The sequence below is a fragment of the Bison bison genome, unplaced genomic scaffold (genome assembly GCF_000754665.1).
Source record: "Bison bison bison isolate TAMUID 2011002044 unplaced genomic scaffold, Bison_UMD1.0 scf7180017864367, whole genome shotgun sequence".
Lineage (NCBI taxonomy): Eukaryota > Metazoa > Chordata > Mammalia > Artiodactyla > Bovidae > Bison > Bison bison.
The window spans coordinates 5,890,979-5,917,026 of record NW_011494939.1 but is presented as its reverse complement, the minus strand read 5'-3'; the positions used below and the strand labels follow the sequence as shown (position 1 = coordinate 5,917,026).

The following is a 26,048-nucleotide window of genomic DNA, read 5'->3' as shown; positions in this document are numbered from 1 at the left end:
GAAACCCGCACACCACAACTCAAGAGTAGCCCCTGCTCATCACAGTCAGAGAAAGCCTGCACAGCAACGAAGATTCAGCACAGCCAAAAATAAATAGATAAATAAATAAATAATAGATAAATACTCTTTAAAAGAACATATAACATTAAAAAAATTAAACTCATCGACTTCTTCGACCTACATGCCCTTCAGGGCTCTTACCTAAAGAGATAAAATGTCAGGTGGCAACTCCACCATTACCATCACCCAGTGAGAGGCTCAGCGAACCTCCTAGGCGTCTCCCTCTAATCACAGCTCCGCCAGCACAGCTCATCTCTCTAGCTTTGCTCAAGCCTATCTACGTCTCTCCACAGTCCCTGTCAGAGGCAGACACTGGAGGCCTGTCTCGGTCTCTCCTTCCTCCTCCTGATTTTGCTCCTTTCACATTTCCCTCTTTTTCCACTTCGTCAGCCAGTCAGTCAACCAACAAGGATGGGTTGAACACTCTGCCAAACTCTAGGAATGTGGCAAGCAAAAAGACCATGCCCCTGAGGGAGCTCAGGATTCACTGGGAGAGGCCACCATCAACCCCAGTGTCATGACATATGGACACACAGGGATCTCAGGAGTCCTGTCTGAGCTAACAGTTATGTAGATCTGGGTTATGATGATTTTGACTACAACATTTCAAACAAACAAGCAAAGATGCTCACTACCTTACATCTAAATACCCAACACCCTGCTCTGGGGATTTTGGTATTTATCTTTCCCCGGTGTGTTTACACTCTATCCTGCATACATATATATATATGTAACTATATATAATATTCATGTTTTCAAATTTCATGCAAAATGTATCACACTCTACATATCATTTCACAAAGTGATTTTTTCTCAACATTATGCTTTTGAGATTTATCCGTATTTATATATACACATTTTCACTGTGTTATAGTATTCTATTTATTTATTCATTCTCTTGTTGGTGGATATGTAGATAATTTCCAGTTTTCCCCTATTATAAGCAATGTTATATTGGACTCTTTTTTTTATGATTGTCACAGAACTTTATTCATTGTCTAATCTTCTGGTAGCAGGACTGCTTTCGAGTGGAATTTGATGACGTGTACCGTCTAGTGCTCGTGCGAGGATTTCTCCAGAAGTCAACTGCAGAGTTGAAGGACATGCACATCTGAGGTTTATCAGACCTTGCCAGATTGCTCTTCAAAGTGATTGTACCAATTTATTTTCCCACCAGCTGCCTGGTTATCTACTCTACATCCTTATAAATACTTGGTAGTAGCCCTTTTTAATTACTTCACCAATATGATGGATGTGAAATGGTATCTCATATAGTCTAAATTTTTTCCTTGATTATTAAAGTAGTTGCTCTTTCAGATTTCTTTTTGTCTTAATCACCCTTTCATATTTTTCTATTGTATTATTTATCTCTTTCCTATTTCTTTTGTAGAATTTTTTTTACAAATTGTAGATATTAATCTTTTGTCAGTTCTCTAAGTAGCAAATACCTTCCCCTAGTCTGAGTTTCATCTTCAAGTTTCTTTAAGATGTCTTTTTTGAACAGAAGCTGTTCATTTAAAACAAGTAAGATGTCATTCATTCCTTTTATGATCTATTTTTGTGTTCTGTTTAAGAAATCATTACTTGCCCAAAAGTCTTCTCTCTATATTTATTCTAAAAGCTTTAAAGATTAGCTTTTTAGTTCTTTATTTTGGAGTATGGAACTAGCAGCCTAATTTGATATTCTTCCATGTGGATAACCAATTTTTCAAGCATCATTTATTTTTAAAATTAATTTGTTTCCCTTACTGATTTGAAATATCAGCTGTTGTGTATCTTTTCCATATGTGCGTGGGTCTCTTCCTGGGCTCTCTGTTCTGTATCACTACCCTACTCTCTAATTACTATTCCTTTACAACGCCACTAAGTCTTCTTATCTTGTAGGTTAAGTCTTCCTTCCATCCTACCTCCTTGTGTTCTTTTCCAAAATTATCTAGCTCTTGCTCCTCCCTATGAGTTTTTAAATCATTTTGTCAAATTCCATCAAAAAAACTTCATTGCAATTTTCATTGAAGTTTAAGTAAATTTATAGATGATTTGGGAGAAACTGGCATGAACATTGAGTCTTCTGATCCATGAACATATGTCTCTTCATTCATTTTCAAATCTTTTTTTGTATTCTTCCCACCATGCTTTGTCATCTTCTTCTCCATAAAATTTTTCCTATCTTCTGTTAGGTTAATCACTGGGCACGTCACACTTTATCTTGCCATTATGAACGAGATCTTTATTTTTCCTATTACATTTCCTAACTGGTCATGATTGATGAGTAGGAAAACTAGTAATTTTTTCTGTGTTGACCTTGTGTCCTGAAATATAGCTGAATTGAATTAAATACTTGAATAGTCTATCTGGAGAGTGAAAAAGTTGGCTTAAAGCTCAACATTCAGAAAACGAAGACCATGGCATCTGGTCCCATCACTTCATGGCAAATAGATGGGGAAACAGTGGAAAGAGTGTCAGACTTAATTTTTGGGGGCTCCAAAATCACTGCAGATGGTGACTGCAGCTATGGAATTAAAAGACGCTGGCTCCTTGGAAGAAAAGCTATGATCAACCTAGACAGCATATTAAAGAAGCAGAGACATTACTTTGCCAACAAAGGTGCATAGTCAAGGCTATGGTTTTTCCAGTGGTCATGTATGGATGTGAGAGTTGGACTGTGAAGAAAGCTGAGCACCAAAGAATGTATACTTTTAAACTGTGGTGTTGGAGAAGACTCCTGAAAGTCCCTTGGACTGCAAGGAGATCCAACCAGTCCATTTTGAAGGAGATCAGCCCTGGGATTTCTTTGGAAGGAATGATGCTAAAGCTGAAACTCCAATACTTTGGCCACCTGATGCGAAGAGTTGACTCATTGGAAAAGACTGTGATGCTGGGAGGGATTGGGGGCAGGAGGAGAAGGGGACGGCAGAGGATGAGATGGCTGGATGGCATCACTGACTCGATGGACGTGAGTCTGAGTGAACTCTGGGAGTTGGTGATGGACAGGGAGGCCTCGCGTGCTTCGATTCATGGGGTCGCAGAGTCGGACACGACTGAGCGACTGAACTGAACTGAACTGAATACTGCTTATTCGTGACTTTTTTTTTTTTTCTTGATGAATCTTGCTGAAAGTTTGTGTGTTGTGGACTTCCCTGGTGGTCCAGTAGTTAAGAATCCACTTGCCAATGCAGGAGACACAGGTTCAAACCCTGACCTGGATCCCACATGCCTTGAGGCAACTAAGCCCGTGTGCCACAACTACTGGAGCCCATGCTGCTGCTGCTGCTGCTAAGTCGCTTCAGTCGTGTCCGACTCTGTGTGACCCCATAGACAGCCTCCTACCAGGCTCCTCTGTCCCTGGGATTCTCCAGGCAAGAACACTGGAGTGGGTTGCCATTTCCTTCTCCAACTGGAGCCCATGAGCTGCAGCTAATGAAGTCTGAGTACCCCTGAGCCTGTGTTCCACAAGAGATGCCACCTCAATGAGAAGCCCACACACCACAACTAGAGAATAGCCCCCGCTTGCCACAACTAGATAAAGCCCATGCACAATAACAAAGAATCAGCACAACTGTAAATAAAAAATTAATTTTTAAAATAAATAAAAAATAAAAGCTTGTGTATTGTGTTTTTTCACTAAACTGCTTTTGCATTTTCTTTCTTTGTGTCCTACTTTGCTAACCTCACTATTTTTACTAATCTCCTCCCCTACTTACTTTATATGCAGAGTACATGCAAAATGCCAGGCTGGATGAATCACAGGCTGTAGTCAAGATTGTTGGGAGAAATATCAACAACCTCAGATATGCAGATGATACCACCCTAGTGGCTGAAAGCAAAGAGGAGCTAAATAACATCTAGATGAAGGTGAAAGAGGAGAATGAAAAAGCTGGCTTAAAATTCAACATTCGAAAAACTAAGATCATGGCATCCATTCCCATCACTACATGGCAAACAGAAGGGGAAAAAGTGGAAGCAGTGACAGATTTTCTTTTCTTGGGCTCCAAAATCACTGCAAATGGTGAGTGCAGCCATGAAATTAAAAGACACTTGCTCCTCGGAAGAAAAGCTATGACAAACATAGACAGTGTATTAAAAAGCAGAGACCTCACTTTGCCAGCTTCCCTTGTGCCTCAGCTCCCGCAATGCGGGAGACCTGGGTTCAATTCCTGGGTTGGGAAGATCCTCTGGAGAAGGGAAAGGCTACCCATTCCAGTATTCTGGCCTGGAGAATTCCATGGACTCTATAGTCCAAGGAGTTGCAAACATTTGGACATGACTGAGTGACTTTCACTTTCACTTTGCCATCAAAGGTCTGTATAGCCAAAGCTATGGTTTTTCCAGTAGTCATGGACAGATGTGAGAATTGGACCATAAAGAAGGCTGAGTGTCAAAGAACTGATGCTTTTGAACTGTGGTGCTAGAGAAGACTCTTCAGAGTCCCTTGGATAGCAAGGAGATGAAAATAGTCAATCCTAAAGGAAATCAACTCTGAATATACATTGGGAGGACTGATGTTGAAACTGAAGCTCTAATAATTTTGGATACCTGATGCAAAGAGTTTACTTATTGGAAAAGACCCTGATGCTAGGAAAGATTGAAGGCAAAAGGAGAAGGGAGTGGCGGAGGATGAGGTGGTTACATACCATACCAACACAATGGACATGAATTTGAGGAAACTCTGGGAGATAGTGAAGGCCAGGGAAGGCTGGCGTAGTGCAGTCCATGGCATCACAAAGAGCCAGACACAACTTAGCAACTGAACAGTAACAACAACAGTTTATTTGGGTGTGCTCTGTTATGCTTTTTCTAGCTCTTTGTATTGATTGTTTAATTAATTTTAATCCTGTCTTGTTTGTAATAAGTGCCCAAAAAATCAGATTTGTTTTGGCTTCATCCTACAAGTTGTGATATATGGTATTTTTGTTATCATTCCATTCTAAATAGTTGGTAATTTCCACTGTGATAACTTTTGTAACTTGTTTATTTAGGAGTGACTCCTTACAGTTCTAAACATGTGGAAGATTTAATGTGATTTTTATTGTTAATTTTCAATTTATGAGTTTTGTGGTCAGAGAATACAATTTGCATGGTGTTGACTGACATCCTTTTTCATCTAATATGCAATTAATATTTCATAACTGTTCCTTGTGTTTACATTCTTTTGTTCATTCTAAGTCTCAGAAATCCTATTTGTGAACCCATGAGAAAATGGTCAGCTAGTCAGTCCAACAGTGAAATCTACCTTGGCCAAACCCCACTGATCTACACAGAGCTGACAGACAGCTTTTTATATTTTATACTAAATATTAACAAACAAACATCATCAATCATTTGAATTTCCTGTGTGGAGAAACAAAAATAAACAAGTAAATAAGAAGGAATTTTTAGGAAATAAAGGCAATTTGAGAACAGGAAAAAAAATTGCTTTAAAAATCTGTAATTAGTATCCTCAGAGAGATAAGTAGAAATATGTGAATAATAAAAATATGAGTAGAGAAATGGAACTTTAGAATAAGGTTTAGAAATAAAACCAAGGAATCTGAACTTGAGAGAGATTAAAAATAGCTGAGAAAAGTAAGACCTTTAAGTGATCAACCCAGAAAGACCAACATTCAAATAATAAAAAAATCTACAAAGAGAAAACGGAGAGAGAAAAGTATCAAAAAATAATTTAAGAAAGACTTCTAATAAAGGACATGAGCTTCCTAGAGTAAGAGAATCTCCACATTCTCAGGACAATAATTTTAAAAAGATCCCACCAAAACATATAATCATTAAATATCAGAACAATAAGGATAAAAGAGGCCAAGAGTTTTCCAGGAGAAGAAAGAACGCTTATATAGGATCTGAAATCAAAATATCAATGAACTTCTGAAGAGTAACACTGGAAGCTAAAATGTAAGAGAGTAGTGCCTTCAAATTCTGAGGGAAAATTATTTCTCACTCAGAATTACTTGTACAGCCTAACTATCATTCAAATGAGATGGTAGAATATACATTTTCAGGGGTGAAAATGCTAAAAAAATATTGAGCCTAGGTGTTACATACCCTTGCATAGGAAGCTGCTGGAGAATATACTCCATCAAAATGAAGGAATAAATCAAGAAAGAGGAAGATATAAGACACAGGCTATAGGCAAAGGGAATCCCCAGGGTGACAGAGAAGGAATGTCTCAGGAAGACAGCTGGACAGCAGGCCTGGGTGCAGCCACCCTGTTCAGAAAGAGGGGGACTAAGGGTTCTAGGAGGCGATGTCCCCAAGAAAAATATGAAATTAATAGATTACCTAACACATTCAGACATATTGAGAAAGAGTCACTCCTAGGAATGGAAATCTAATCAAACAAAAAAAGATAGACCATTTTTATCACCAGAGAAAACAGAAAGTGATAGAAGAAAGGAAATGTAGTCATCTCACAATTCAAAGTTTGCTGTGAATAGTACTGACGTGGTAATACTAATATTAGCACTAAATAACCAGAAAATATGATATAATTACTTTGAAAGGGAAATGCTGGAGAATTTGGGAAGGAGAAAAATAGCATCATTTTCCAAAACAGGAAATCAGTATATAATACTTAATGAAAAATAAGAAAAATATAAACAAGGCATGTAAAAATATGGAGGCAAATAACAAGAACACACTAGCTAAAGGGCCTTGAAAGTGTTTGCCTTTAGTGGATGGGAACTGGGATGGAGTAAGAGGGAACAAGGGGCTGCAGATTTTCATTTAAATTATATAGGTGTACCTTGGAGATAGTGCAGGTTTGGTTCCAGACTACCTCAGGAGAACAAACATTGCAATAAAGCAAGTCACATGAATTTCTGGCTTCCTAGTACATATAAAAGTTATGCTTAAAAAAAAAAAAGTTATGCTTATACTGTACTGTAGTCTATTAAGCATGCAATGGCACTATATATAAAAAAATAATGTATCCATAATTTAAAATACTTGATCACAAAAAATATTATCATCTGAAACTTCAAGAAGTTGTAATTTTTAGCAATAGTAACATCAAAGATCACTGATCACAGATCACCATGACAGATATCTTAATAATGAAAAAAACTTAAAATATTGCTAGAATAACCAAAATGTGACAGAAAGACACAAAATGAGCAAATGCTGCTGGGAAAATGACGCTGATAGACTTTTCAATGCAGGATTGCCACAAACCTTTGATTTGTAAAAAACAAAAACAAAGAAACACAGTATCCGTGAAGCACAATAAAGCAAAATGCAATAAAATGAGGTACACCTGTATTAATTATCTATTGTATAACAAATCACCCAAAACTAATCAATTTAAAATAACAATAAATGTTTGTTACTTCATTTCATATATGTAAGTCAGAAATTCAGGAGTTTAGCTAGGTGGAGATGAGAGAATCTCTCATGAGATCATAGTCAAGAGCCCAGCCAGGGCCATAATCATCTGAAAGCTTGGCTAAGACTGAAGACCCCCTTTCCCCTTGATCCACTGGCATGCCTGGCAATCAGTGCTGATCACTAGCACAAAGCCTCAGTTCCTTGCCACACAGACCTTTCCTTGGGTCCACTTGAGTGTCTTCACCACATGGCAGTCTCCTTCCCCCAGAAGAAGGAAGCCTAGAGGAAACCTGGTGGAAGCTGGAATGTCTTTCATCGTGTAACCTCAGATGTCCTACACCATTACGTTCTGCAACATCCTACTGGTTGCGCAAGTCAGCTCTGTTCATTGTGGGGGTTACAACACAAGTGTATGACTAAAAGGCAAGGATCATCGGGGACCAACTTTAGAACCTTTGAGAATTAAGCGACTTTTAAAAATATGTATTACTTTTAACAAAAATAAGAATTTTAAAATTTTGCTTATAGTCAATGCTCATTTAGCTTTATCAACGTATCTTTATCACTTTCTTTGGTTAACATTGTTTCTTGTACCCTTCCATTTCTTTCTGGGTTCATCTTATCTTCTCAAAGTACATCCGATAACAATTCTTTCAATGAGAGTATATATGGAAATGCCTCTTTTTATTTTCATTTTAACTGCAAGTTAACTTGGTATAAAAGTCCAGTTGGACTTTGAAGCTTCTACTCCACCATCTCTGGTCTTGGCTTTTGCTGAGGCCAGAAGTTCCTTTGTAAATACTCTCTTTTTGGGTCTACTATAAGGTCTTTTTCTCTTTGCATCTGATCATCTGCAATTTCTCCCCAAATATTCTCTGCTACTACTCCCTCATTTATTACTTCACTGTGGCTCTATTCACTTTTTTCTTCCAAAATTCTTACTGGACATACATTGTCCTTCATACAATCTATCCTTCACATCTCATAACTGCTCTCACATTTTTTAATCTTTGTCACCACGTACTATATTAGTGTTCATTCCTAAGTAATGTCTTCTAATTCACTAATTCTCTCTTTGTATCTAGTCTACATTTATTCTGTCTACTACATTTTTTAATGATCAAAGTTTTTGTTTCCAAGAGCTCTAATTAATTCTTTTTGTATCTCCTTGTTCTCATTTCATTTCTATCTGCCTCCAATCATTTCTTGTTAATGTTAAACTTTAATTTGCCTCTTTAGGCATTCAAAACACTATTTTTAATTCTTTACAAGATTTTCAGAAAATTAATCTGGAATAAATTCAAATTCCAAATATTGATTCTGTGACTGTTTTTCTTACCGTTAAGTATTTTTCTTGTATTTTGATTTGAATCTCAGTGAGTTGGAGAATTTCTAAAATTTTGTTTTAATATCTGTTTTTCACTTTGTCTCTGTCCTGAGCTGGGACCCCCAGACCCAGTTGAAAACCAGGTTCTAGAATAGCACTTTAGGGCTCCCACTCTGCTGTGGTATGAGGATATCACAGACCCAGGCATGTAGCCAGAGGGTGGCTTGGCTCAGCTCCTAGTCAAGAGTCTGTCTTCATCTTTCCACATTTTAAGCCCCAGGCTGTACATGGACAATTGGCTTTATTTTTTTCCTTGCTTCTTTTCACAAGCATAGGGAGCTTCACCCCACCCCTGGCTTCAAGGAGCCTGGCTGTTGTCCCCTGTCCTACACAGAGCTTGTAACCAGGAGCTAAGCCTTTGGCAGCTACTGCTGCTTTTAGACCCCGAGGCCACCAGGCCCTCAGCCCTACTCATCACATTGCATTTCTGGTACACAAAGATATCTATCTTGGTTTAGGGCCCAACTATGTCCTTTTGTTTATCATTTTCTCTATTTTATTTATTATTGCTCTGTATTTGGAACAGAGGGCGTAGGCCACAGCATGAACTCACTATGCCATCTCAGCTATAAGTTGGGAACAGAATTGTGTGGTTGCCATACCTATAAAGAAGACCCATGTTTCCTTTTATTAAATGTGAAAGGGGATCATTTTCTAAAACTTCAGCAGGCTTTTATACATGGGTTTTGCTAGGAATACTGTGAGCTGTTCTTTGAAAGGGGAGGCCACAGGCAGAAAAGGCCTTCAGTTCAGTTCAATTCAGTTTAGTCGCTCAGTTGTGTCTGACTCTTTGTGACCCCATGAATTGCAGCATGCCAGGCCTCCCTGTCCATTACCAACTCCCAGAGTTCACCCAAACTCATGTCCATCGAGTCAGTGATGTCATCCAGCCATCTCATCCTCTGTCGTCCCCTTCTTCTCCTGCCCCCAATCCCTCCCAGCATCAGAGTCTTTTTCAAGTCAACCCTTCGCATGAGGTGGCCCAAGTATTGGAGCTTCAGCTTTAGCATCAGTCCTTACAATGAACACGCAGGACTGATCTCCTTTAGAATGGACTGGTTGGATCTCCTTGCAGTCCAAGGGACTCTCAAGAGTCTTCAACACCACAGTTCAAAACCATCAATTCTTCGGCGCTCAGCTTTCTTCACAGTCCAACTTTCACCTCCATACATGACCACTGAGAAAACCATAGCATTGACTAGATGGACCTTTGTTGGCAAAGTAATGTCTCTGCTTTTGAATATGCTATCTAGGTTGGTCATAACTTTCCTTCCAAGGAGTAAGCATCTTTTAATTTCATGGCTGCAGTCACCATCTGCAGTGATTTTGGAGCCCCCAAAAATAAAGTCTGACACTGTTTCCACTGTTTCCCCATCTATTTGCCATGAAGTGATGGGACCAGATGCCATGATCTTAGTGTAGCACCCAATCCTCTCTCAGAATAGAACAAGGCCTGAGCATAAGAGCAGGAAGGGGGCCTGGGACCATAGTGGCCACAAGAGGAAGCTGCAGCACCCACAGACAAGGAAATGCCCACCAGAGTTAAGGTTTTGTCACAGAGTCAGACACAACTGAGCGACTTTCACTTTCACTTTCATGCACATCCAATCCTGGATGACCTAGGGCCTGTGGAGATGGCACAGGCAGCCTGAAGTTCTCACCAGGCCTCAGGATGGAGTCCTCTCTGCTGTCTCTTCTGCTTTGCCAGACCTAGTCCACCCAACCTGTACCAGTTCTGTGACAGCAGCTACTTCCTGCCTGGCACTTCTGAGCATCAGAACCTTGCTTCTAGGGACTTCTTGGTCCAGAGAGCTATTTGAATGGGTTCCTTAATTCAAATGTCAGAGGACCCCCACCTTTCATTGAGACCACACAAAGGCCTGTGGGAAGACAGTCTATGCAGGCGTCCAGAACATGGGTTTGGAGATTAGACAGACATGAGTCTGAATCCCACCTCTGTCACTCACTAGTTGTGTGTCTCTGGGTAGGTTACCAAACCTCTGTGCCACTGCTTCTTCATCTATAAATAATGGTAAGACTTTCTTACTTTAATGAGTTGCTATGAGAATGGATTCTTTACCACTAGTCCCACCTTGTTCAAAACTGGGAAAGAAGTACGAGAAGGCTGAACATTGTCACCCTGCTTATTTAACTTATACGCAGAGTACATCATGTGAAATGCCAAGCTGGGTGAACTACAGGCTGGAATCAAGATTGGTGGGAGAAATATTAACAACCTCAGATATGCAGGTGATAACCACTCTAAAGACAGAAAGTGAAGAGAAACTAAAAAGCCTCTTGATGAGGGTAAAAGAGAGTGGAAAAAGCTTAAAACTCAACATTCAAAAAATGAAGATCATGGCATCTGGTCCCATCATTTCATGGCAAATAGATGGGGAAAAAGAGGAAACAATAACAGATTTTCTTTTCTTGGGCTCCAAAATCACTGCAGACAGTGACTGCAGCCATGAAATTAAAAGACACTTGCTCCTTGGAAGAAAACCTATGACAAACCCAGGCAATGTACTAAAAAGCAGAGAAATCACTTTGCCAGCAAAAGCCCATATAGTCAAAGTATGGATGTGAGAGCTGGACCCAAAAGAAGGCTGAAGCCAAAGAATTGATGCTTTCAAACTATGGTGCTGGAGAAAGCTTTTGAAAGTCCCTTGAACTTCAAGGAGATCAAACCAGTCAATCCTAAAGGAAATCAACCCTGAATATTCATTGGAAGGACTGATGCTGAAGCTGAAGTTCCAATATTTTGGCCACTTGATACGAAGAGCCAGCTCATTAGAAAAGACCCTGATGCTGGGAAAGATGGAAGGCAAAAGGAGAAAGGGGCAGCAGAGGATGAGATAGATTAACATCACCGGCTCAATGGACATGAGTTTGAGCAAACTCCAGAAGATAGTAAGGGACAGGGAAGCCTGGAGTGCTGTAGTCCATGGTGTCTCAGAGTCAGACATGACTTAGAAACTGAACAGCAACAACAAAGGAGAATAGAACCAGATAATCAGATAACTCCATCTCCTGTGTACATGGTCCCTGTTTTAGACATGACTAGGCTCTCATAGCCCCTTCCTATCCTGTTTCTGGGACCTATAGGCTTCAGTCAGCCTCTTCTGGGTCTTGGGTAGCTGAGATGGGAGGATTTTTTTGAGGAAGAACCAAACTCAGATGGAGTTACAGCAGAGGCCCCACAGGAGGGCCAAAGTCCTCCAGTCTAAAGCTGTTCTTGAGAATCACAAATTCACAAACACACCCTCTGGCTGCTGGCGCCCCGGTGGTTCCTATTTAACTATTTCCCATCCAGTGGCCTGCAGACTATACTCTCAGAACACACACTGCCAAAGTGTGCAACTCACGCCTTCAATTCAAGTGCAGTCAACCTGGGCTTTCAGCTGGTCAGTCAGTGACTTATGAGGCACCTGCTCTGTGCTTGCACTGAGGTCCTAAGGGGAAGGCAACCCCTGCCCTCAAGGAGTTCCCAGCAGGGTGGGAAGCCTGACTGCAGACCCTCTCAACTGAACTCAGATGACTGCTGTAAGGAGAGGTGCAGTGCACAGGAGAGGCTCAGATCAGGGCCAGCCTAGGACCACCAGGTACACTTTCCAGAAGAGAGGTTCCTTGAATGTGGAGTAAGAATGTGCCAAGGACAAACTTCATCCATTTGTTCAACAAATTTTTTTTCACCGTCTGCCACCCTCTCCTCCACCATCTCCTGTGTGCTGGGGATTCCATGATGCTAAAGAGAACAGCAATTACAGCCGTCCAGGTCTTGGCCCAGCATTCACAGCTGGACTCTGGCACTCTCCTGCAGAATATAAACAATCCCACAGAACATCAACTTCAGACAAGGCCACTCTGTGACCAAGATGGATCTAGATAGAAACAAGCCCCAACCTTGGAAGGCCTTTCTGATGCCCCCCCACCGCGAGTACTGAGACCTGGCAGCTCCCCATGGCGTGTGTTCTCCTCTACTGCAATGAGCAATAAACCTAACTGACTCCACTGCAGGTGGGTTCTTGGTGGTCTTTGGGTGGAGGGTGTTACAATGATGACCAAGAGGTAGGATTTTAGTGGAGACAATGAAATGAGGGGCAAGCCACATGGAGACATGGGGGAGGAACAGTCCAGGCAGATAAATAGCCAGTGCCAAGGCTCTGAGGTGAGATGACAAGAGTGTTAGAAAGCAACAAGTAGGCCAACCTAGCAGGAATAGAAAAGAATCAGAGTAGGTATTCCAGACAGAGGGGAAAAGACTTGAACAAAACCTCATGTAAAATAAAGTAGAACCTGATGAACTAACCTATTTGCAGGGCAGGAATAGAGATGCAGAGAACAGACTTGTAGACCCAGAGAGGAAGGAGAGGGCAGGACAAATTGAGAGAGTAAGATTGACAAATATACACCACCATGTGTAAAATAGCTGGGGGGAAGACGCTGTATGGCACAGGGAACTCAGCTCAGTGCTCTGTGATGACCTAGAGGTAAGGATGGGGTGGGAGTGGGGCTCAAGAGGGAGGGGATTTATGTATACATATAGCTGATTAATGTTGTACAGCAGAAACCAATATTGTAAGGCACTTATATTCTAATTTTTAAAAATAATAACTAAGTAATGAAAAAGAAAGTAGGCCCTTGCCTGGCAAGCATGGGTAGTTCTATGTGGTTGAACAGGAAAACCAATGTGTCTTTGCTGGGCTGCACTGCCAGGCCTATGAGCTCTGTGCTTGCCCAGTTTCAAGACCAAAGAAAGAGCCTGGAGTCAGAGACAGAAACATCAATGGTCTAGTGGATGGGGAGCTTACTTGTTTAAAGCAAGGTCTGGAGCAACACTCCGCCGTGTGCAGCTGATGGAAGGCTTGATATGGTAGCTTCACTCCCGAGGGCAGGCAAAGGTTACCAGTTATGGGGAAACTGATGATCAGGTTGACCCATCAGTTACCAGGGAAACCAGGAGAAGGGCACACCTCGCACCACTCCTTTGATAAGCTGGTGGAGATGTTTTGATCATTCACTAGGGCAGGGGCAAGTATGCAGGATGCTCTGTGGTGAGAGTAGGGTGTTGGTGAAACAGGCGCTGATAGAGCAGAGATACACAGAGAGCAAGAGAACAGCCGTCTTGCTTGGCCGGGTCGTGCAGCCTTGTTTTGAGGAAGAGGGAGGAGAGGCTTTATTGCCTTTTTAAAGAGATGCTTAGCAAAGTCACCATGGGGTCCTATACTCTGTTGACGCCACATTTATGATGGTATTTTTCTTTGATAAGGTAATAGGTAAATAAATTGACACTGTCTTTGAGCACCAGCTTCCAAAGGGAGATTGCCGTTTCTTAGATGATCCTGCCAACTCACCTGTGGAGTTATAACTCTCAAGCCATATAGAGGAAAGTCTGGCCCTTTGGTGTAGGTCTAATAGGATAAGGTAGGCTCAGCATTTGTGTGGTCTGATGTGATTTAAGAGTGAGGTGGATTGAACAAATTTTATCACCAGCTGCAATTTATGCCCTGGAAAGAATACCAAAAAAAAAAAGTTTGCCTTCTCATTGCTGGCAACATAAACCGGAAATTCCCGGCACCAACTCAGGGCTGCAGGCCACAGGTGTGAACACACACACACACACCACTCTACCATCACTGACCCCCAACCCCAGTCAGCTCAAGACCCAGTACCACTCAGCAATTAAAGTTTCCCCAAGAAAAAGTTATGCAAGTAACTGCCACGCACTGTTTTAGCATTGGCATTGAACAGAGAACCAAAAGTGAACTTTTAACTCTTTCTTTCTCTATGTATCCTAAAATTGTTTCATTAAAATTAATAGAATCAAGTGCAGTCTGGTCCATGAAAGGAGTAAACCCTGACTTGGGGCAGAGCCTTAAAAACACCATGTACTCAATTTCTATTTCTTACCCTGCTGCCAATCAGGAGCCATGGAAGTGTTTTTGAACAGAAGGGAGATATCATCACATTTAGATGTTAGAAGAATCACTCTGGTAGCTTAATGGCAGTGGAGTGGGCCCACGCAATCATCTCCACTGCTTTCTGAAATTCTTTTTTTTAAGTTTTTAATATTAAAACCCATAAGTAAAGAGAACAGGAGACATGTCAAAAGCAACATTTTGGAAGCTGGAAAGCAGTTAGACAAATGGTAACCAATAAAGCAGAACCAAGCAAGTTCAGTCCTGAGCTGTGGGGCAGTAAAGAAAAAATCCTTTTTATACCCCAGAGCTGCCCAATGGCTCACTAATCAGGGGCACCAGGTCCCTGTGAAAGTGGAGAGAGGGGGAGAATGCCGGTGAAGGTGGAGTCAAGAGCAGGAGAACTGAAGATCGCTTCCTGCCCCACCCTATCTCCTGCTTCCCCTTATTCCGACACCAGAGGCATTTTTATATGAAAGGGTAAAATTGAGTGTCCCTGGACTGGCATGCCAGCAGAGTGAGGGCAGGGCCCCACACTGAAAATGGGGTCAAATGCAGGGTTACATTTGAATACTGAGCAATGACCCATCCACAGCCTCCTCATCTGTCTGCTCCCCCAACACCAGCAGACAGGGTTCTCACCCCCAGCCACGACACTGGAAGAGCCACCTGAAAGAGTCCAAGCAGCCCAAGAAGAACACTCCAAAGATCCTGAGAGTCACAGTCCCTGTGAAGCAGCCCCGCCCCACCCAGCCCATCCTGCCACACAGCTTGCAGCAAACTGGCCGGACCCGGTGACCCCCACAGAGGGTGAGAGAGGGCAGCATTCAGAGGAGGCCTGGCTTCTGTTCACCTGGTACCAAAAGAGACAGATCCATGTGCCTTCTGTTACGAACTTCCTCCTCTTGGCCTGTGACCTTTTCCCCCCCTGCTCCAGGTCTCTTATGCCATCATCACACATCTCTTGTCTCCTGGGTCCACCCAGTGCATAGGACCAGGCAGGCTCTCAGGCCTAGGATGCAGGCCTTGGTCCCAAGGGAGGGGAATGACCATTCCCTCAAGACCAGGATGGATGGTGCTGTCCAAAGGGGTGAGGGGTTGGGGCCTGAAATCTCTCAAGCGCTGCCCATGGCAGGGCCTCCCCTCAGGAATGCAGACCTCGGGCAAATATTTTGGGTGGAGCCCCATCAACATCAACCATTTGATTTGATAATGTACTGCAAAAATTCATGGGCCCACAGGAGCCACACAGATGGATTGAAGAGATACTTCAGTATTTCTTTATTGTCCAGTTAGAGCACTGAAGACTCTCTGTAATATACAGGAACCATCTCTTCACATTGTTTATGGCCAAGGTTGTCATTCTTAGCTAACTTCATAAATCTCACAGGGAGGAAACGGTAGCAAGGCTACCGTTTACTCAGAGTGCAGTGGCTTTTCAGAACCCATTTATACTGAAACAGTAGAGACCACCCTGCCTCTCTGGTTCTCTAATATTATTTATTTAATGTAAGCTCCATCACTGCATCATCTGCAATGCGGCCCTGCGTGTTGGCTTCTGGTGACTCTCGCAAAGCTTGTAAGGTGGTTCCTTGATAATGATCACAAATGCAAGTCTTACTCAAAGTATTGGGGAGGTGGCAGGAAAGCAATTATTTATTTTTCTATTATGTTAAATATGCCACTGGGGACTTTACAGTGTGAACATAGAACAGCACATCTTCCAACCATGACCCCTCTGGAACACTTTAGCCCATAATCGTGGTATTTTTAGAATGTGACCTCTTTCCCTGTTGGCCACAGCCCTGCCTTCCACACTCCATGGAAGAAAAGGTGAAGATGCCCACGGCCAGAGCAAAAGGAACAGTCTCGTTCATGTCCCCCATCACCTCACAGCAAGTGCAGACCCCCACGGGAAAGGTCCCTTGTGGCTAAGCAGGTCTGAAAGCCCTGGGAGGAGATGGGTGGGCCACCACAGAGAATGCCCCACAGGTGTGTAGAGGCCCCCATCAGGGTGGGGAGGGGGCACAGGGAATACTCGCTGCCACCCCCGCCCGTCTCGGGCGCTGTGGCCCCAAGGCAGCCCGTGGTTAGAGCCCCGCCAGGCCAGACCGTGGACACACACAGGCAGGCTCCAGGGCTGGCAGCAGCCCAGAGCCTTGAGTTTGTCCTGAGTCCCGGGTGACTCAAACTCATGTGATCCCACACAAACATACAGTGCCGGCCAGCAGGAGCAATCCACTCACAGGCAGCCCTCCAGGAAGTGGGGTCCCAGCACAAGCCCCAGGACGGCACCATTGGTAGGAGTTCCAGAACTCCTCAGGGCATCTGGTTCACCCGATACCCAGAGCGGAGAGTCAGCGTAGAGGAGGGCCAGGGCCTGGGGCCCGCGTGGGTCCTGGGACTGGCTACGGGCTCTGCTGGGAAGGTAGCCCGGCTCTCAGTCATCCAAGTGGGACTCGGAAAATTTTGAGGAACAGGCTTCTAGAGCCCATAACCCTCACAAGACCAGTTTAGGCTCTGGGCACCCGGCCCAGCCCATCCCAGACATCCAAGTGGGTTTTCCGAATACTCACAGGCAGGCGGTCGGAAGCACTGAGACTTCTGAGGCCCTGCCTGGGGCAGAGTCCTGCTTGCCTACATCTAAGGACTATACTGGCCCAGGGACACAGTTTACCTCCGAGCCATCCTCTCAACCCTGAACTTTGGGGGCCCTTGGCTGTTCGGTACAGATACATATGATATCCAAGACCTTCTCCAGGCTCTGTCCAACCTCATCCCCCCACACCTCATATTTCTTCTCCCATTCCACTGAACCCACACTCTCACTTTGAAATCCCCCACCTTAGGACCTGGGGTCTTCCCTCCTAGGGCATCGTGTACATCTTAGGGATCCTCCACAGCCAGGCTCAAATACCACCTCCTCTGTGAGGTCCACTCTGTCACCCCAGCTGGGAGCACGTCTGTCACCAGGTCTCTGCTGGACTCAGGCATTGTTCTCATCACTCCCGGCTCAGTGTCACTGGAGTTCATGCACGTCAGGTCTCCATACCAGACGGTGACCTGGAGGGCAAGGTCTCCACCGGGCAGGGCGTTGATTAATTAGAGCAGAGGATGGGGAGGAGGAGCCAGGAAAGAAACACGAGGGTCCGGAGGAGGAGACAGACGGGAGGAGCCCACAGTAAAAGGCAGTCCTTGCATTTGCAGAGCAACAGAAACCAAGTTCTCAGTAGCGCCAGTACCACTGCTGCCCACAAAAGAATGGATCATCGCACAAGCGTACTTTGGCCCCTAGGAAATGCCTCAGGGTGCCTGCCTGGCTCTCAGTGGTTCTCTCTGTCTGGGAATTCCTCTGCCAAACTACCTACCCACACCCCCACACAGGTGGGACCCAGGCAGCCACAATTCTCCTGTGTGACTCCATTCTCTGGCTAAATTCCCTCTCCAGGGATGTAGGGCTCGATCACAGCCAGGGAACTCTCTGAACACAGCTGAGACTGAGGATCTATAATCCAAACCCCCAGCCCCAACAGTACAGACCACTTTGTACTTGGAAAGGCAGCAAAGACCAGTGTCCAAAACGGGGAACTGCAGCGGGTGAGTCACAATCAGAGATACTGGTCAGTCTCATTTAGAAATGAGTGACAGAATTCCAGATCAAAGCCGCTTGAGCAAAGAGGGACGGCTCTGATCAGGAGCTGCCGAATGCAAGAGTGCTGTGTCCGTGTGACAGAGCTTTGTCCTTCTCTGCACTTCTTGACTCAACTCGATCTACTTCTTTCCCATCCTAGGTATAGAGGACTTTAGAAATGCTGGGAAAGAAATGAACACAACATTAAAAATCAGCTATACTTCATTAAAAAAAATTTTTTTTAATGCCAGGGAAATAAGAATTCCTCCCCTCATGCTCACAGCTCTGCCCAGAGAAGACTAAATGATTTTGAACCACACATCAGCCCTGAGGGAAGAGGTAGCCAACAAAGGTGATGGACGCTCTCCCCTGAACATCTGCATGCACCAGGGGTGAGGGCTGGAGGAGGAGGCCCCCAGAGCAAGTATGGTGAGCCATCCAGAAGTCCACTGACCACAGAGCTGTTCAGAGCAGAGAGCAGTGCCCAGCTCCAGCCACAAAAGGCCATGCACCTCCAAACACATTTCTCCCTTTTTGGTTAGTCTTCCTGAGGATGATTTCTGTTACATGTGACCAGAAAAGCAAGACGACCCCAATCATGTGTATACATAAGCACAAGAAAAAGTCTCGGTGGTTGTACCAAAATCTTCATAGTAGGTATTTCTCGGTATTGAGGTGACAGATTATTTTAGTTTTGCTTTTTTATATGCTTTAAAATTTTTCTTCACATTATATTAATTTTACTTTTATTATGTAAGTACTAAATACCTGATGTAGCAGAAATTGTAAAGAAAAATAAGTGTTTTTCAGTAAGAATCTTGACACTCAGGGATTGTTGTTATTGACCGTAGACACACACACACATATTTTGGCCTATGGAGTTGAATGACACCATCCTGCAGGTACCCTTATGCCACTGAAGCTGTCACAAAACATTTGGAGACATTAAAGTAGTGTTCTGTACCCACGGAAAATAACTTGAACTCTAATCACGTTTGAGGTTCACACGTGTACAGACAGAGGTAATACCAGTTGGGTGGATGGTGAGAAGGTCCAAAGGAGACTCATAACACAAGCGGCACCTGAAACCCAGAAAAGTAATCACCCTGAAAGAGGAAGTGGGCCAGACTCCACACCACGGTGTGAGGGTCAGAGGCAGTAGTGAGATCAAGGTGCCTGGGAGGCAGCTCCTGAATACTTCAAAATCACCTCCTCCTAGAACGAAAAGATCTGAGGTTAAAGGGGCGGGAGAGGGGACACTTTCCAGGAATGCTATGAAGAAGTGCTGCAGCTGCTGACCATTACGTCCTAACCCCACTCCTTTCCTATGAAATGTGGCTCTAAGAACTCTAGTTCTAATAAACCAGATGCCTGGCTTGTTCCTTCTCAGAGTATTTTTTATTTTTAATTGGAGGATAAAGCTTTAAAATATTGTGCTGGTTTCTGCCATACAACATGAATCAGTCATAAGTATACGTATGTCCCCTCCCTCTTGCACCTCTCTCCCATCTCTGCTCCATCCCACCCCTCTAGGTTGTCACAGAGGACCAGGTTGAGATTCCTGTGTTATATGGAACTTCCCACTAGTTACCTGTTTTACCTGAGTGCTCAGTTGCCCAGTGGAGTCCAACTCTTTGCAACCCCATGAACTGTAACCCACCAGGCTCCTTTGTACATGGGGTTCACCAGTCAAAAATACTGGAGGGGGTTGCCATTTCCTCCTCCAGGGGATCTTCCCAACCCAGGGATCAAACTCACGTCTCCTGCATTGGTAGTGCAGGTTCTCTACCACTAGCCCACTCCAGTATTCTTGCCTGGAGAATTCCATGGACAGAGGAGACATAGGGTCACAAAGAGTTGGACTTGACTGAAGCGACTTGGCACACAGCACACAATCATCTCTATTCCACATATGGTAAAGTATATGTTTCAATGCTACTCTCTCAAATCATCCCACCCTCTCCTTCCCCTGTATGTCCACAAATCTGTTCTCTATGTCTGCATCTCTATTCCTGCCCTGCAAATTGGTTCATCAGTACCATTTTTCTAGATTCCATATATCACCTTTAAGATATGCTGTTTGTCAGAGTATATTTATATTGAAGAAATAGAATCTGTGCCTCCTGATATGATCAAATGGGAAATGTAAAGCACCTCTATGAAATGTTCCTGTGGAAAATGATCCAGAATCTAATCAAGACTCTATATTTAACTTTCAGTTTACAGGAAATACAGGGATGGAGGAGCAAAATAATAGCACTGCAAGGACGGAATACATAAATCTAAAATGTGAATCATTCTTTAAAGACAAGAAATCCAGTTGCTCCAACAACAACAACAAAATGTCATAAATAAAGAAGGGGAGGGACTATAACAGAAAAAGAGGATTTGAGAAACAAAATAAGAACAAAGAGGCACTTAAAGTGGCATTCCAAAGTTAAACACTAGAATCATCATATAACTGTCAAATATGGCAATTCCATTTCTAGATAAATGCCCAAAGATTGAAAGCAGGAACTCAGCCAGATACCTGTACACCGATGTTGATAGCAGCACAATCCACAATAGCCAAAAAGTAGAAACAGCCCAAATACCCATCGTCAGGTAAATGAATAAACAAAATGTAGACTATAACACATGGATGAACCTTGAAAACATTATGTTAAGTGAAATAAGACTGACACGGGGGCAAATATTGTATGATTCCACTTCTATAATGTACCTGGAATAGACAAATTCATAGAGACAAAAAGCAAAATAAAGGTTACCAGGGGCTGGGGGTGTTCAGGAGTTTTTGTTTAATGGGTGCAAAGTTTCTGTTTGGGATCTTGAAAAAGTTCTGTGATGATGGTTGCACAACACTGTGCATGTCCTTAACACCATTGAATTGTATACCTAAAAATGGTTAAAATGGTAAAATTTATGTTATATGTGCATGCGTGCTAAGTCGCTTCAGTCACGTCCAACACTTTGAGACGCTACAGACTGTAGCCTGCCAGGCTCCTCTGGGATTTCCCAGGCAAGAATACTGGAATGGGTTGCCATTTCCTTCTCCAGGGAATCTTCCCAATCTAGGCATGACCCTGCATCTCCTGCATTGGCAGGTAGATTCTTTACCACTAGCGCCACCTAGGAAGTCCATGTTATATATATTTTACCACAAAAAAAGAATTCCATCTTTATTCCTATCTTGAAACATATTAAAGGAAACCCATAAACACAGCCCACAGCAACATGTTAGAATCTCTTCACTCTGGTGCCCACTTCCCTCTCACCCCACATACACTTCTGCACAATCCTCCATGCTCACCTTTACACCTGCCCCGACTCTCTTACCACTTGATTAGGTAGATGGGCTTAGCCTCACTCCCACCAAGAAAGAATGCTTTCTCTGGGCTGGGAAAGAAAAGGGAGGATGAGGTTGGCTGTGAAGGACTCTGACAGTGGAAGGGCTGTGGTCATGCCCACAGTCGTCATTTTCATCCCGTCAACAGTGGAGATGTGAGTGTTCAGTTTCCTCTACCAGAACATAACCTCATCCTTTCATAGGCATGCCTAGCATTTTCCACCCCCTTACTGACTCTCACACCCATCAGATCCAATTACAGCGAAGTCATTGAGTGCCAGCTCTGTGCCAAGCACCTTACAGACCTTCTCTATAGTCCTTGTAACAATCATGCAGCTAACCATTATTTCACCATTTTGCAGGAAACTTAGGCTCAGATACGTCAAGTGACTTGCCCAGGATCACATCATCAAAAAGGGTCAGGCCTTGGTTTCACACCAGGACACTAAGCTTCTGTTAGTTCAATGCAGCTCTACTGTGAAGTTTCCCAAAGCAAGCTGGTGATGGGGGGGTCAAGCGACCAGAAGGGTTACTAGCAAAGCGGGCTGTTCTGGCTCCCCAGGTCCCTCCTACCGCATCCCCACCCCGCCCTCTCAACTGCTTCTCTTTTCCTCACAAAATGTCACCTACTAAGCCCGAATCCGCTCAGCTGAGTCTTCTTGGCAACCAAAGTGAATACAAACGTTGCAAACTATTAAGGTGACCACAGTTATGCAGGGAGAACTCAGTCCAGCTTTGGAGCCGCCTTTGACTGACCCCGGGGAGCGGCCCCGCCCCGCCCCGCCCGCCGGTGGCGCATCCCTGCCTCCCTCTCACTCCTCTTTCCAGCGCCCTCGCGGCTCCTGCTGTCCCCGACTTGCGCCACTGTAGGCGTCCAAACGCATTCCTTCCTCATCCGAGGCGCCAAGTACCTGCCCGGCCCGTTTTCTAGCTAAAGCCAGACCAGAGGACCGACTTTACCCCAAAGAGAAAGCATTCAGATGAAAATCTTCGGGATTTTCATCTGGTCCCTTGGCCCCAGTCTCTGGCTGTACCCAGATATGGCAAAAACAGGCACTGTCTCTCTTCAAGCTCCGGACCATCCACTGCAAAAGCTCAGGAGATGTGTGAAAATGGGGCCAAGTAAAGAAAAATGGGATTTAATACAGTAAACACAGGGTGAACTCAACAAAACCCGCAGAAGGAAGCAAATACTTCAAAAAACTTTGTTTTCTCTGCAAAGAATTTATCCTGGGTTTTTTCTCTAACCAAATTTTCTACTTCATGCAAATATTATTTTTGTAATTAAAAAAAAAAAGATCATTCACTAGAAATACCATCTGAAGTGTTCAAGGAAATCGTGGTCTATTCATGTGCAGAAAAAAAATTTAAGGGAAAAAATCAAAGGTAAATGAGGACTTTTTCTGAGTTGACATTTTTATTTTATTAAGTAATTAACATTGAATTTCCTTCATTTTATACCATCCTGTTTGCCAAAATAGAACGTTACATTTTGAAGAATGTAGAATCACTCTTGAAGAATCATTACATCTATGATCAGATAAAAATAAAACCCTACTTCTTTCTGTTCCTATCAGGAAGTCCTCTCATTCCTCTCAGTCTGAAAGAGAGAAGGGAGAATTTAAAAGCTACTTCTGAAGGTCTTGCCTGGTGCCATTTTAAGTGGTACCTCCGTTGGAACCTATGAGAAAAAGTTCCTTCATAATGACATCAATCTTGCTTAAAAAAAAAAAAAAAGGAAAGAAAACCCTAAAACTTATGAAAAACACAGTTGATGTGAATCATATGTCTGAGTGGCCAAGTTCCCACTAAGCTGGGAGAACACACAGATGTGCAGGACAGAATTCCTCTCCACACAGCGACTATTCCTCCCCGGAGCTATTGAAGGTAAATAGCCCAGCCCTTGTCTGCCTGCAGGCTGGGCTGCAAAAATCCCTATTTCCTTACCTCCTCCCTTTCAGTCTACTTTTTTTCTAACTCTTTCCTTGTCAAAAAGTAACAGGATATGACGCTAACCATTTACTTGTTGACTGGTAGTTCTACTTTAGCAGGTGACCTAATATCTTAACCAGTCATTTGCATTTTAAAACTCCCGTCTTCCAGTTGTGGAAGGGAAAACATCTGCTAAAGGAATTTCAGGCATCAGCCAGCAGGTGCAGTTATGTTTGTCTTGGGGGAGGGGGTGAGCCCTGGAAGTAAATGGGATTTAGACCTCCTGGGACCTAGTGGGGTGGTCAGAAGGAGAGGTGCTGGGCCTCCCCACCAAACGCCCCCGCCACACACACACAAAGCAGGCTTCCCGCTCCTCTGGAAGACAAGCTGAAGCTGGTCTGATTCCAGCTATTTGGGAGGAATCAGGCATCTTTGGTCCTCCAGTCTCTGGAACCCACCCTTCCAGGATGAGTCGACCAGGTACTACCCCCACCGTCTTCCCTCTGCTCCCCTCCTTTCTCTTTAACTCCTTTCCTCAGAGTTCTCTTGCATGGTGCTTCTTTAGGTGGCATTCAGTAAGATTTCCAACTACAGCCTTCCTTGGCTGCCAACCTGAAAACGTCTTCGTTTCATGTGGCATTTTGGCCTCTAATGTTTCCAACCACAAAGTATGTACTTAAACTGCAAACTCTTCCTTGGTAGAGATTTTGCCGTAAGGTTCCTTCCCTGTTGTGAGTAGCACTTCTTTCCTTCTTCATTTTCCAGACTCAGAAATGCCTGGATGGGCTGTATCTTGTAAGCAAACCTTATAGACAGAACTGACACAGTAAGGCATATGACCTAACTGTACTGGGTAATAGATATTTCTTTAACTCTTTCTCTAGTCATCCTTCGTCTTTATGTAGTATATAATTCAACTGTTAGAAGAAGGGATTTCATACAATTCAATCAAGACCTCATCCTCTGTTCTTATGGAGATCCACTTCTCTCCCTAATATACCAAGGGGCTCCTTTTCTCAGAATCTGCTCTCCCGAGTTTACTTATCTACTGACATACTGATTTCACATGTATCTCAGATTATGGCAAGTCTCTTCCCTTCTCTGCTGGTACGGAACTTAAGCCCACTCGCAATTTTTTTAAATCATTATCTATGGTTCATTCTCACCCCTCCTTCAAGTCTTTATTCAAATGTCTCCTCACCAGAGCATTCTGTGGTCATCCTCATTAAAACTACACTCAGATCCTCCTCCCCGAGAACCCCCAGTTCCATGTTCCTGCTCTATTTTTCCCATAGCTCCATCTTTTTCTGGCACACTATATACTTATTGTGTGTATTGTCTGTCCTCCTCCACTAAATTATAAACTCTACACAGGCAGGACGTTCAGTCAGTTTAATTCACTGCTGAGTCCCTGTAACCAAGAACAGTGCCTGGCACCGAAAAAAATGCTCAGTAAATATTAGTTGAGTGAATAAACTTAGAGTGGCATGGCACATTTGCTGAAAACGTGGAATGACTGCTACTCACCCTGTGTTTCTGGGCCCACAGCATCACATCACCAGGAGCCTGTCAGTAATGCAAACTCTCAGGCTGACCCTAGACCTTCTGAATCAGAGACTGCAGTTAAACAAGTCTCCCAGATAAGACATATGCAGATCAAAGTTTGAAAAGCACTGATCTATATAGCCATGCAAACAACTTAAACTTGGACCATCCTGTTCTTAAAAGATTTTCTTATATGTAAGAAATAGGTAATAGGGGGTCTCTGGAGAGGAGACCTGGATGGCCAAGGAGATAGAGATGGAAGAAAGAAACTATTCCCTAGGAATTATCTTGTGTCTTTTGCATGCAATTAATAGCTATCCCTGGTGGCTCAGAAGGCAAAAAAATCTGCCTGCAATACAGGAGACTGGGGTTCAAATCCCTGGGTTGGAAAGATCCTCTGGAGAAGGGAATGGCTACCCACTCCAGTATTCTAGCCTGGAGAATTTCATGGACCGAGGAGCCTGGTGGGCTCCAGTCCATGGGGTCACAAAGAGTCAGACACAACTGAATGACTCACACTTTCACTTTCACTGCTAGTGATAAAATTGATTACTTGTGAGATACATAGTACATAGTAAAAGGTCCTCTGCTGTCTCTCCATGGAATGTTTCTCTGGCCTTCTTCCTGTTGCCTCTTGTCTCGCTGCTTTTATCTGCCACCCCAACTCTCCCTGCCAACCAGTATAAAGAATATGACTCCGCTGCTACCCACTTAGAAGGCAGAAAGGACTACAGAAGGTTTGAGTTTTAAAAAAACAAGTTCAGGACTTCCCTAGTATAGTGGTACAGTAGATAAGAATCTGCCTGCCAATGCAGGGGACACGGGTTTGCTCCCTGGTCTGGGAAGATTCTACATGCCACAGAGCAACTAAGCACATGAGCTTCAACAACTGAAGCCTGCACGCTCTGGGGG

General features: G+C 43.6%; 1 protein-coding gene across 1 annotated transcript in view; it reads left to right on the top strand.

The window, feature by feature from the left end:
* Positions 1-10,584, top strand: part of LOC105000046 (transmembrane epididymal protein 1-like) — a 29,649-nt gene extending 19,065 nt beyond the window's left edge. The window contains 1 exon segment of the mRNA XM_010855715.1: positions 10,473-10,584. Within this exon segment, the coding sequence (XP_010854017.1) occupies positions 10,473-10,584 (112 nt within the window).
* The last annotated feature ends 15,464 nt before the right edge of the window (positions 10,585-26,048 follow it).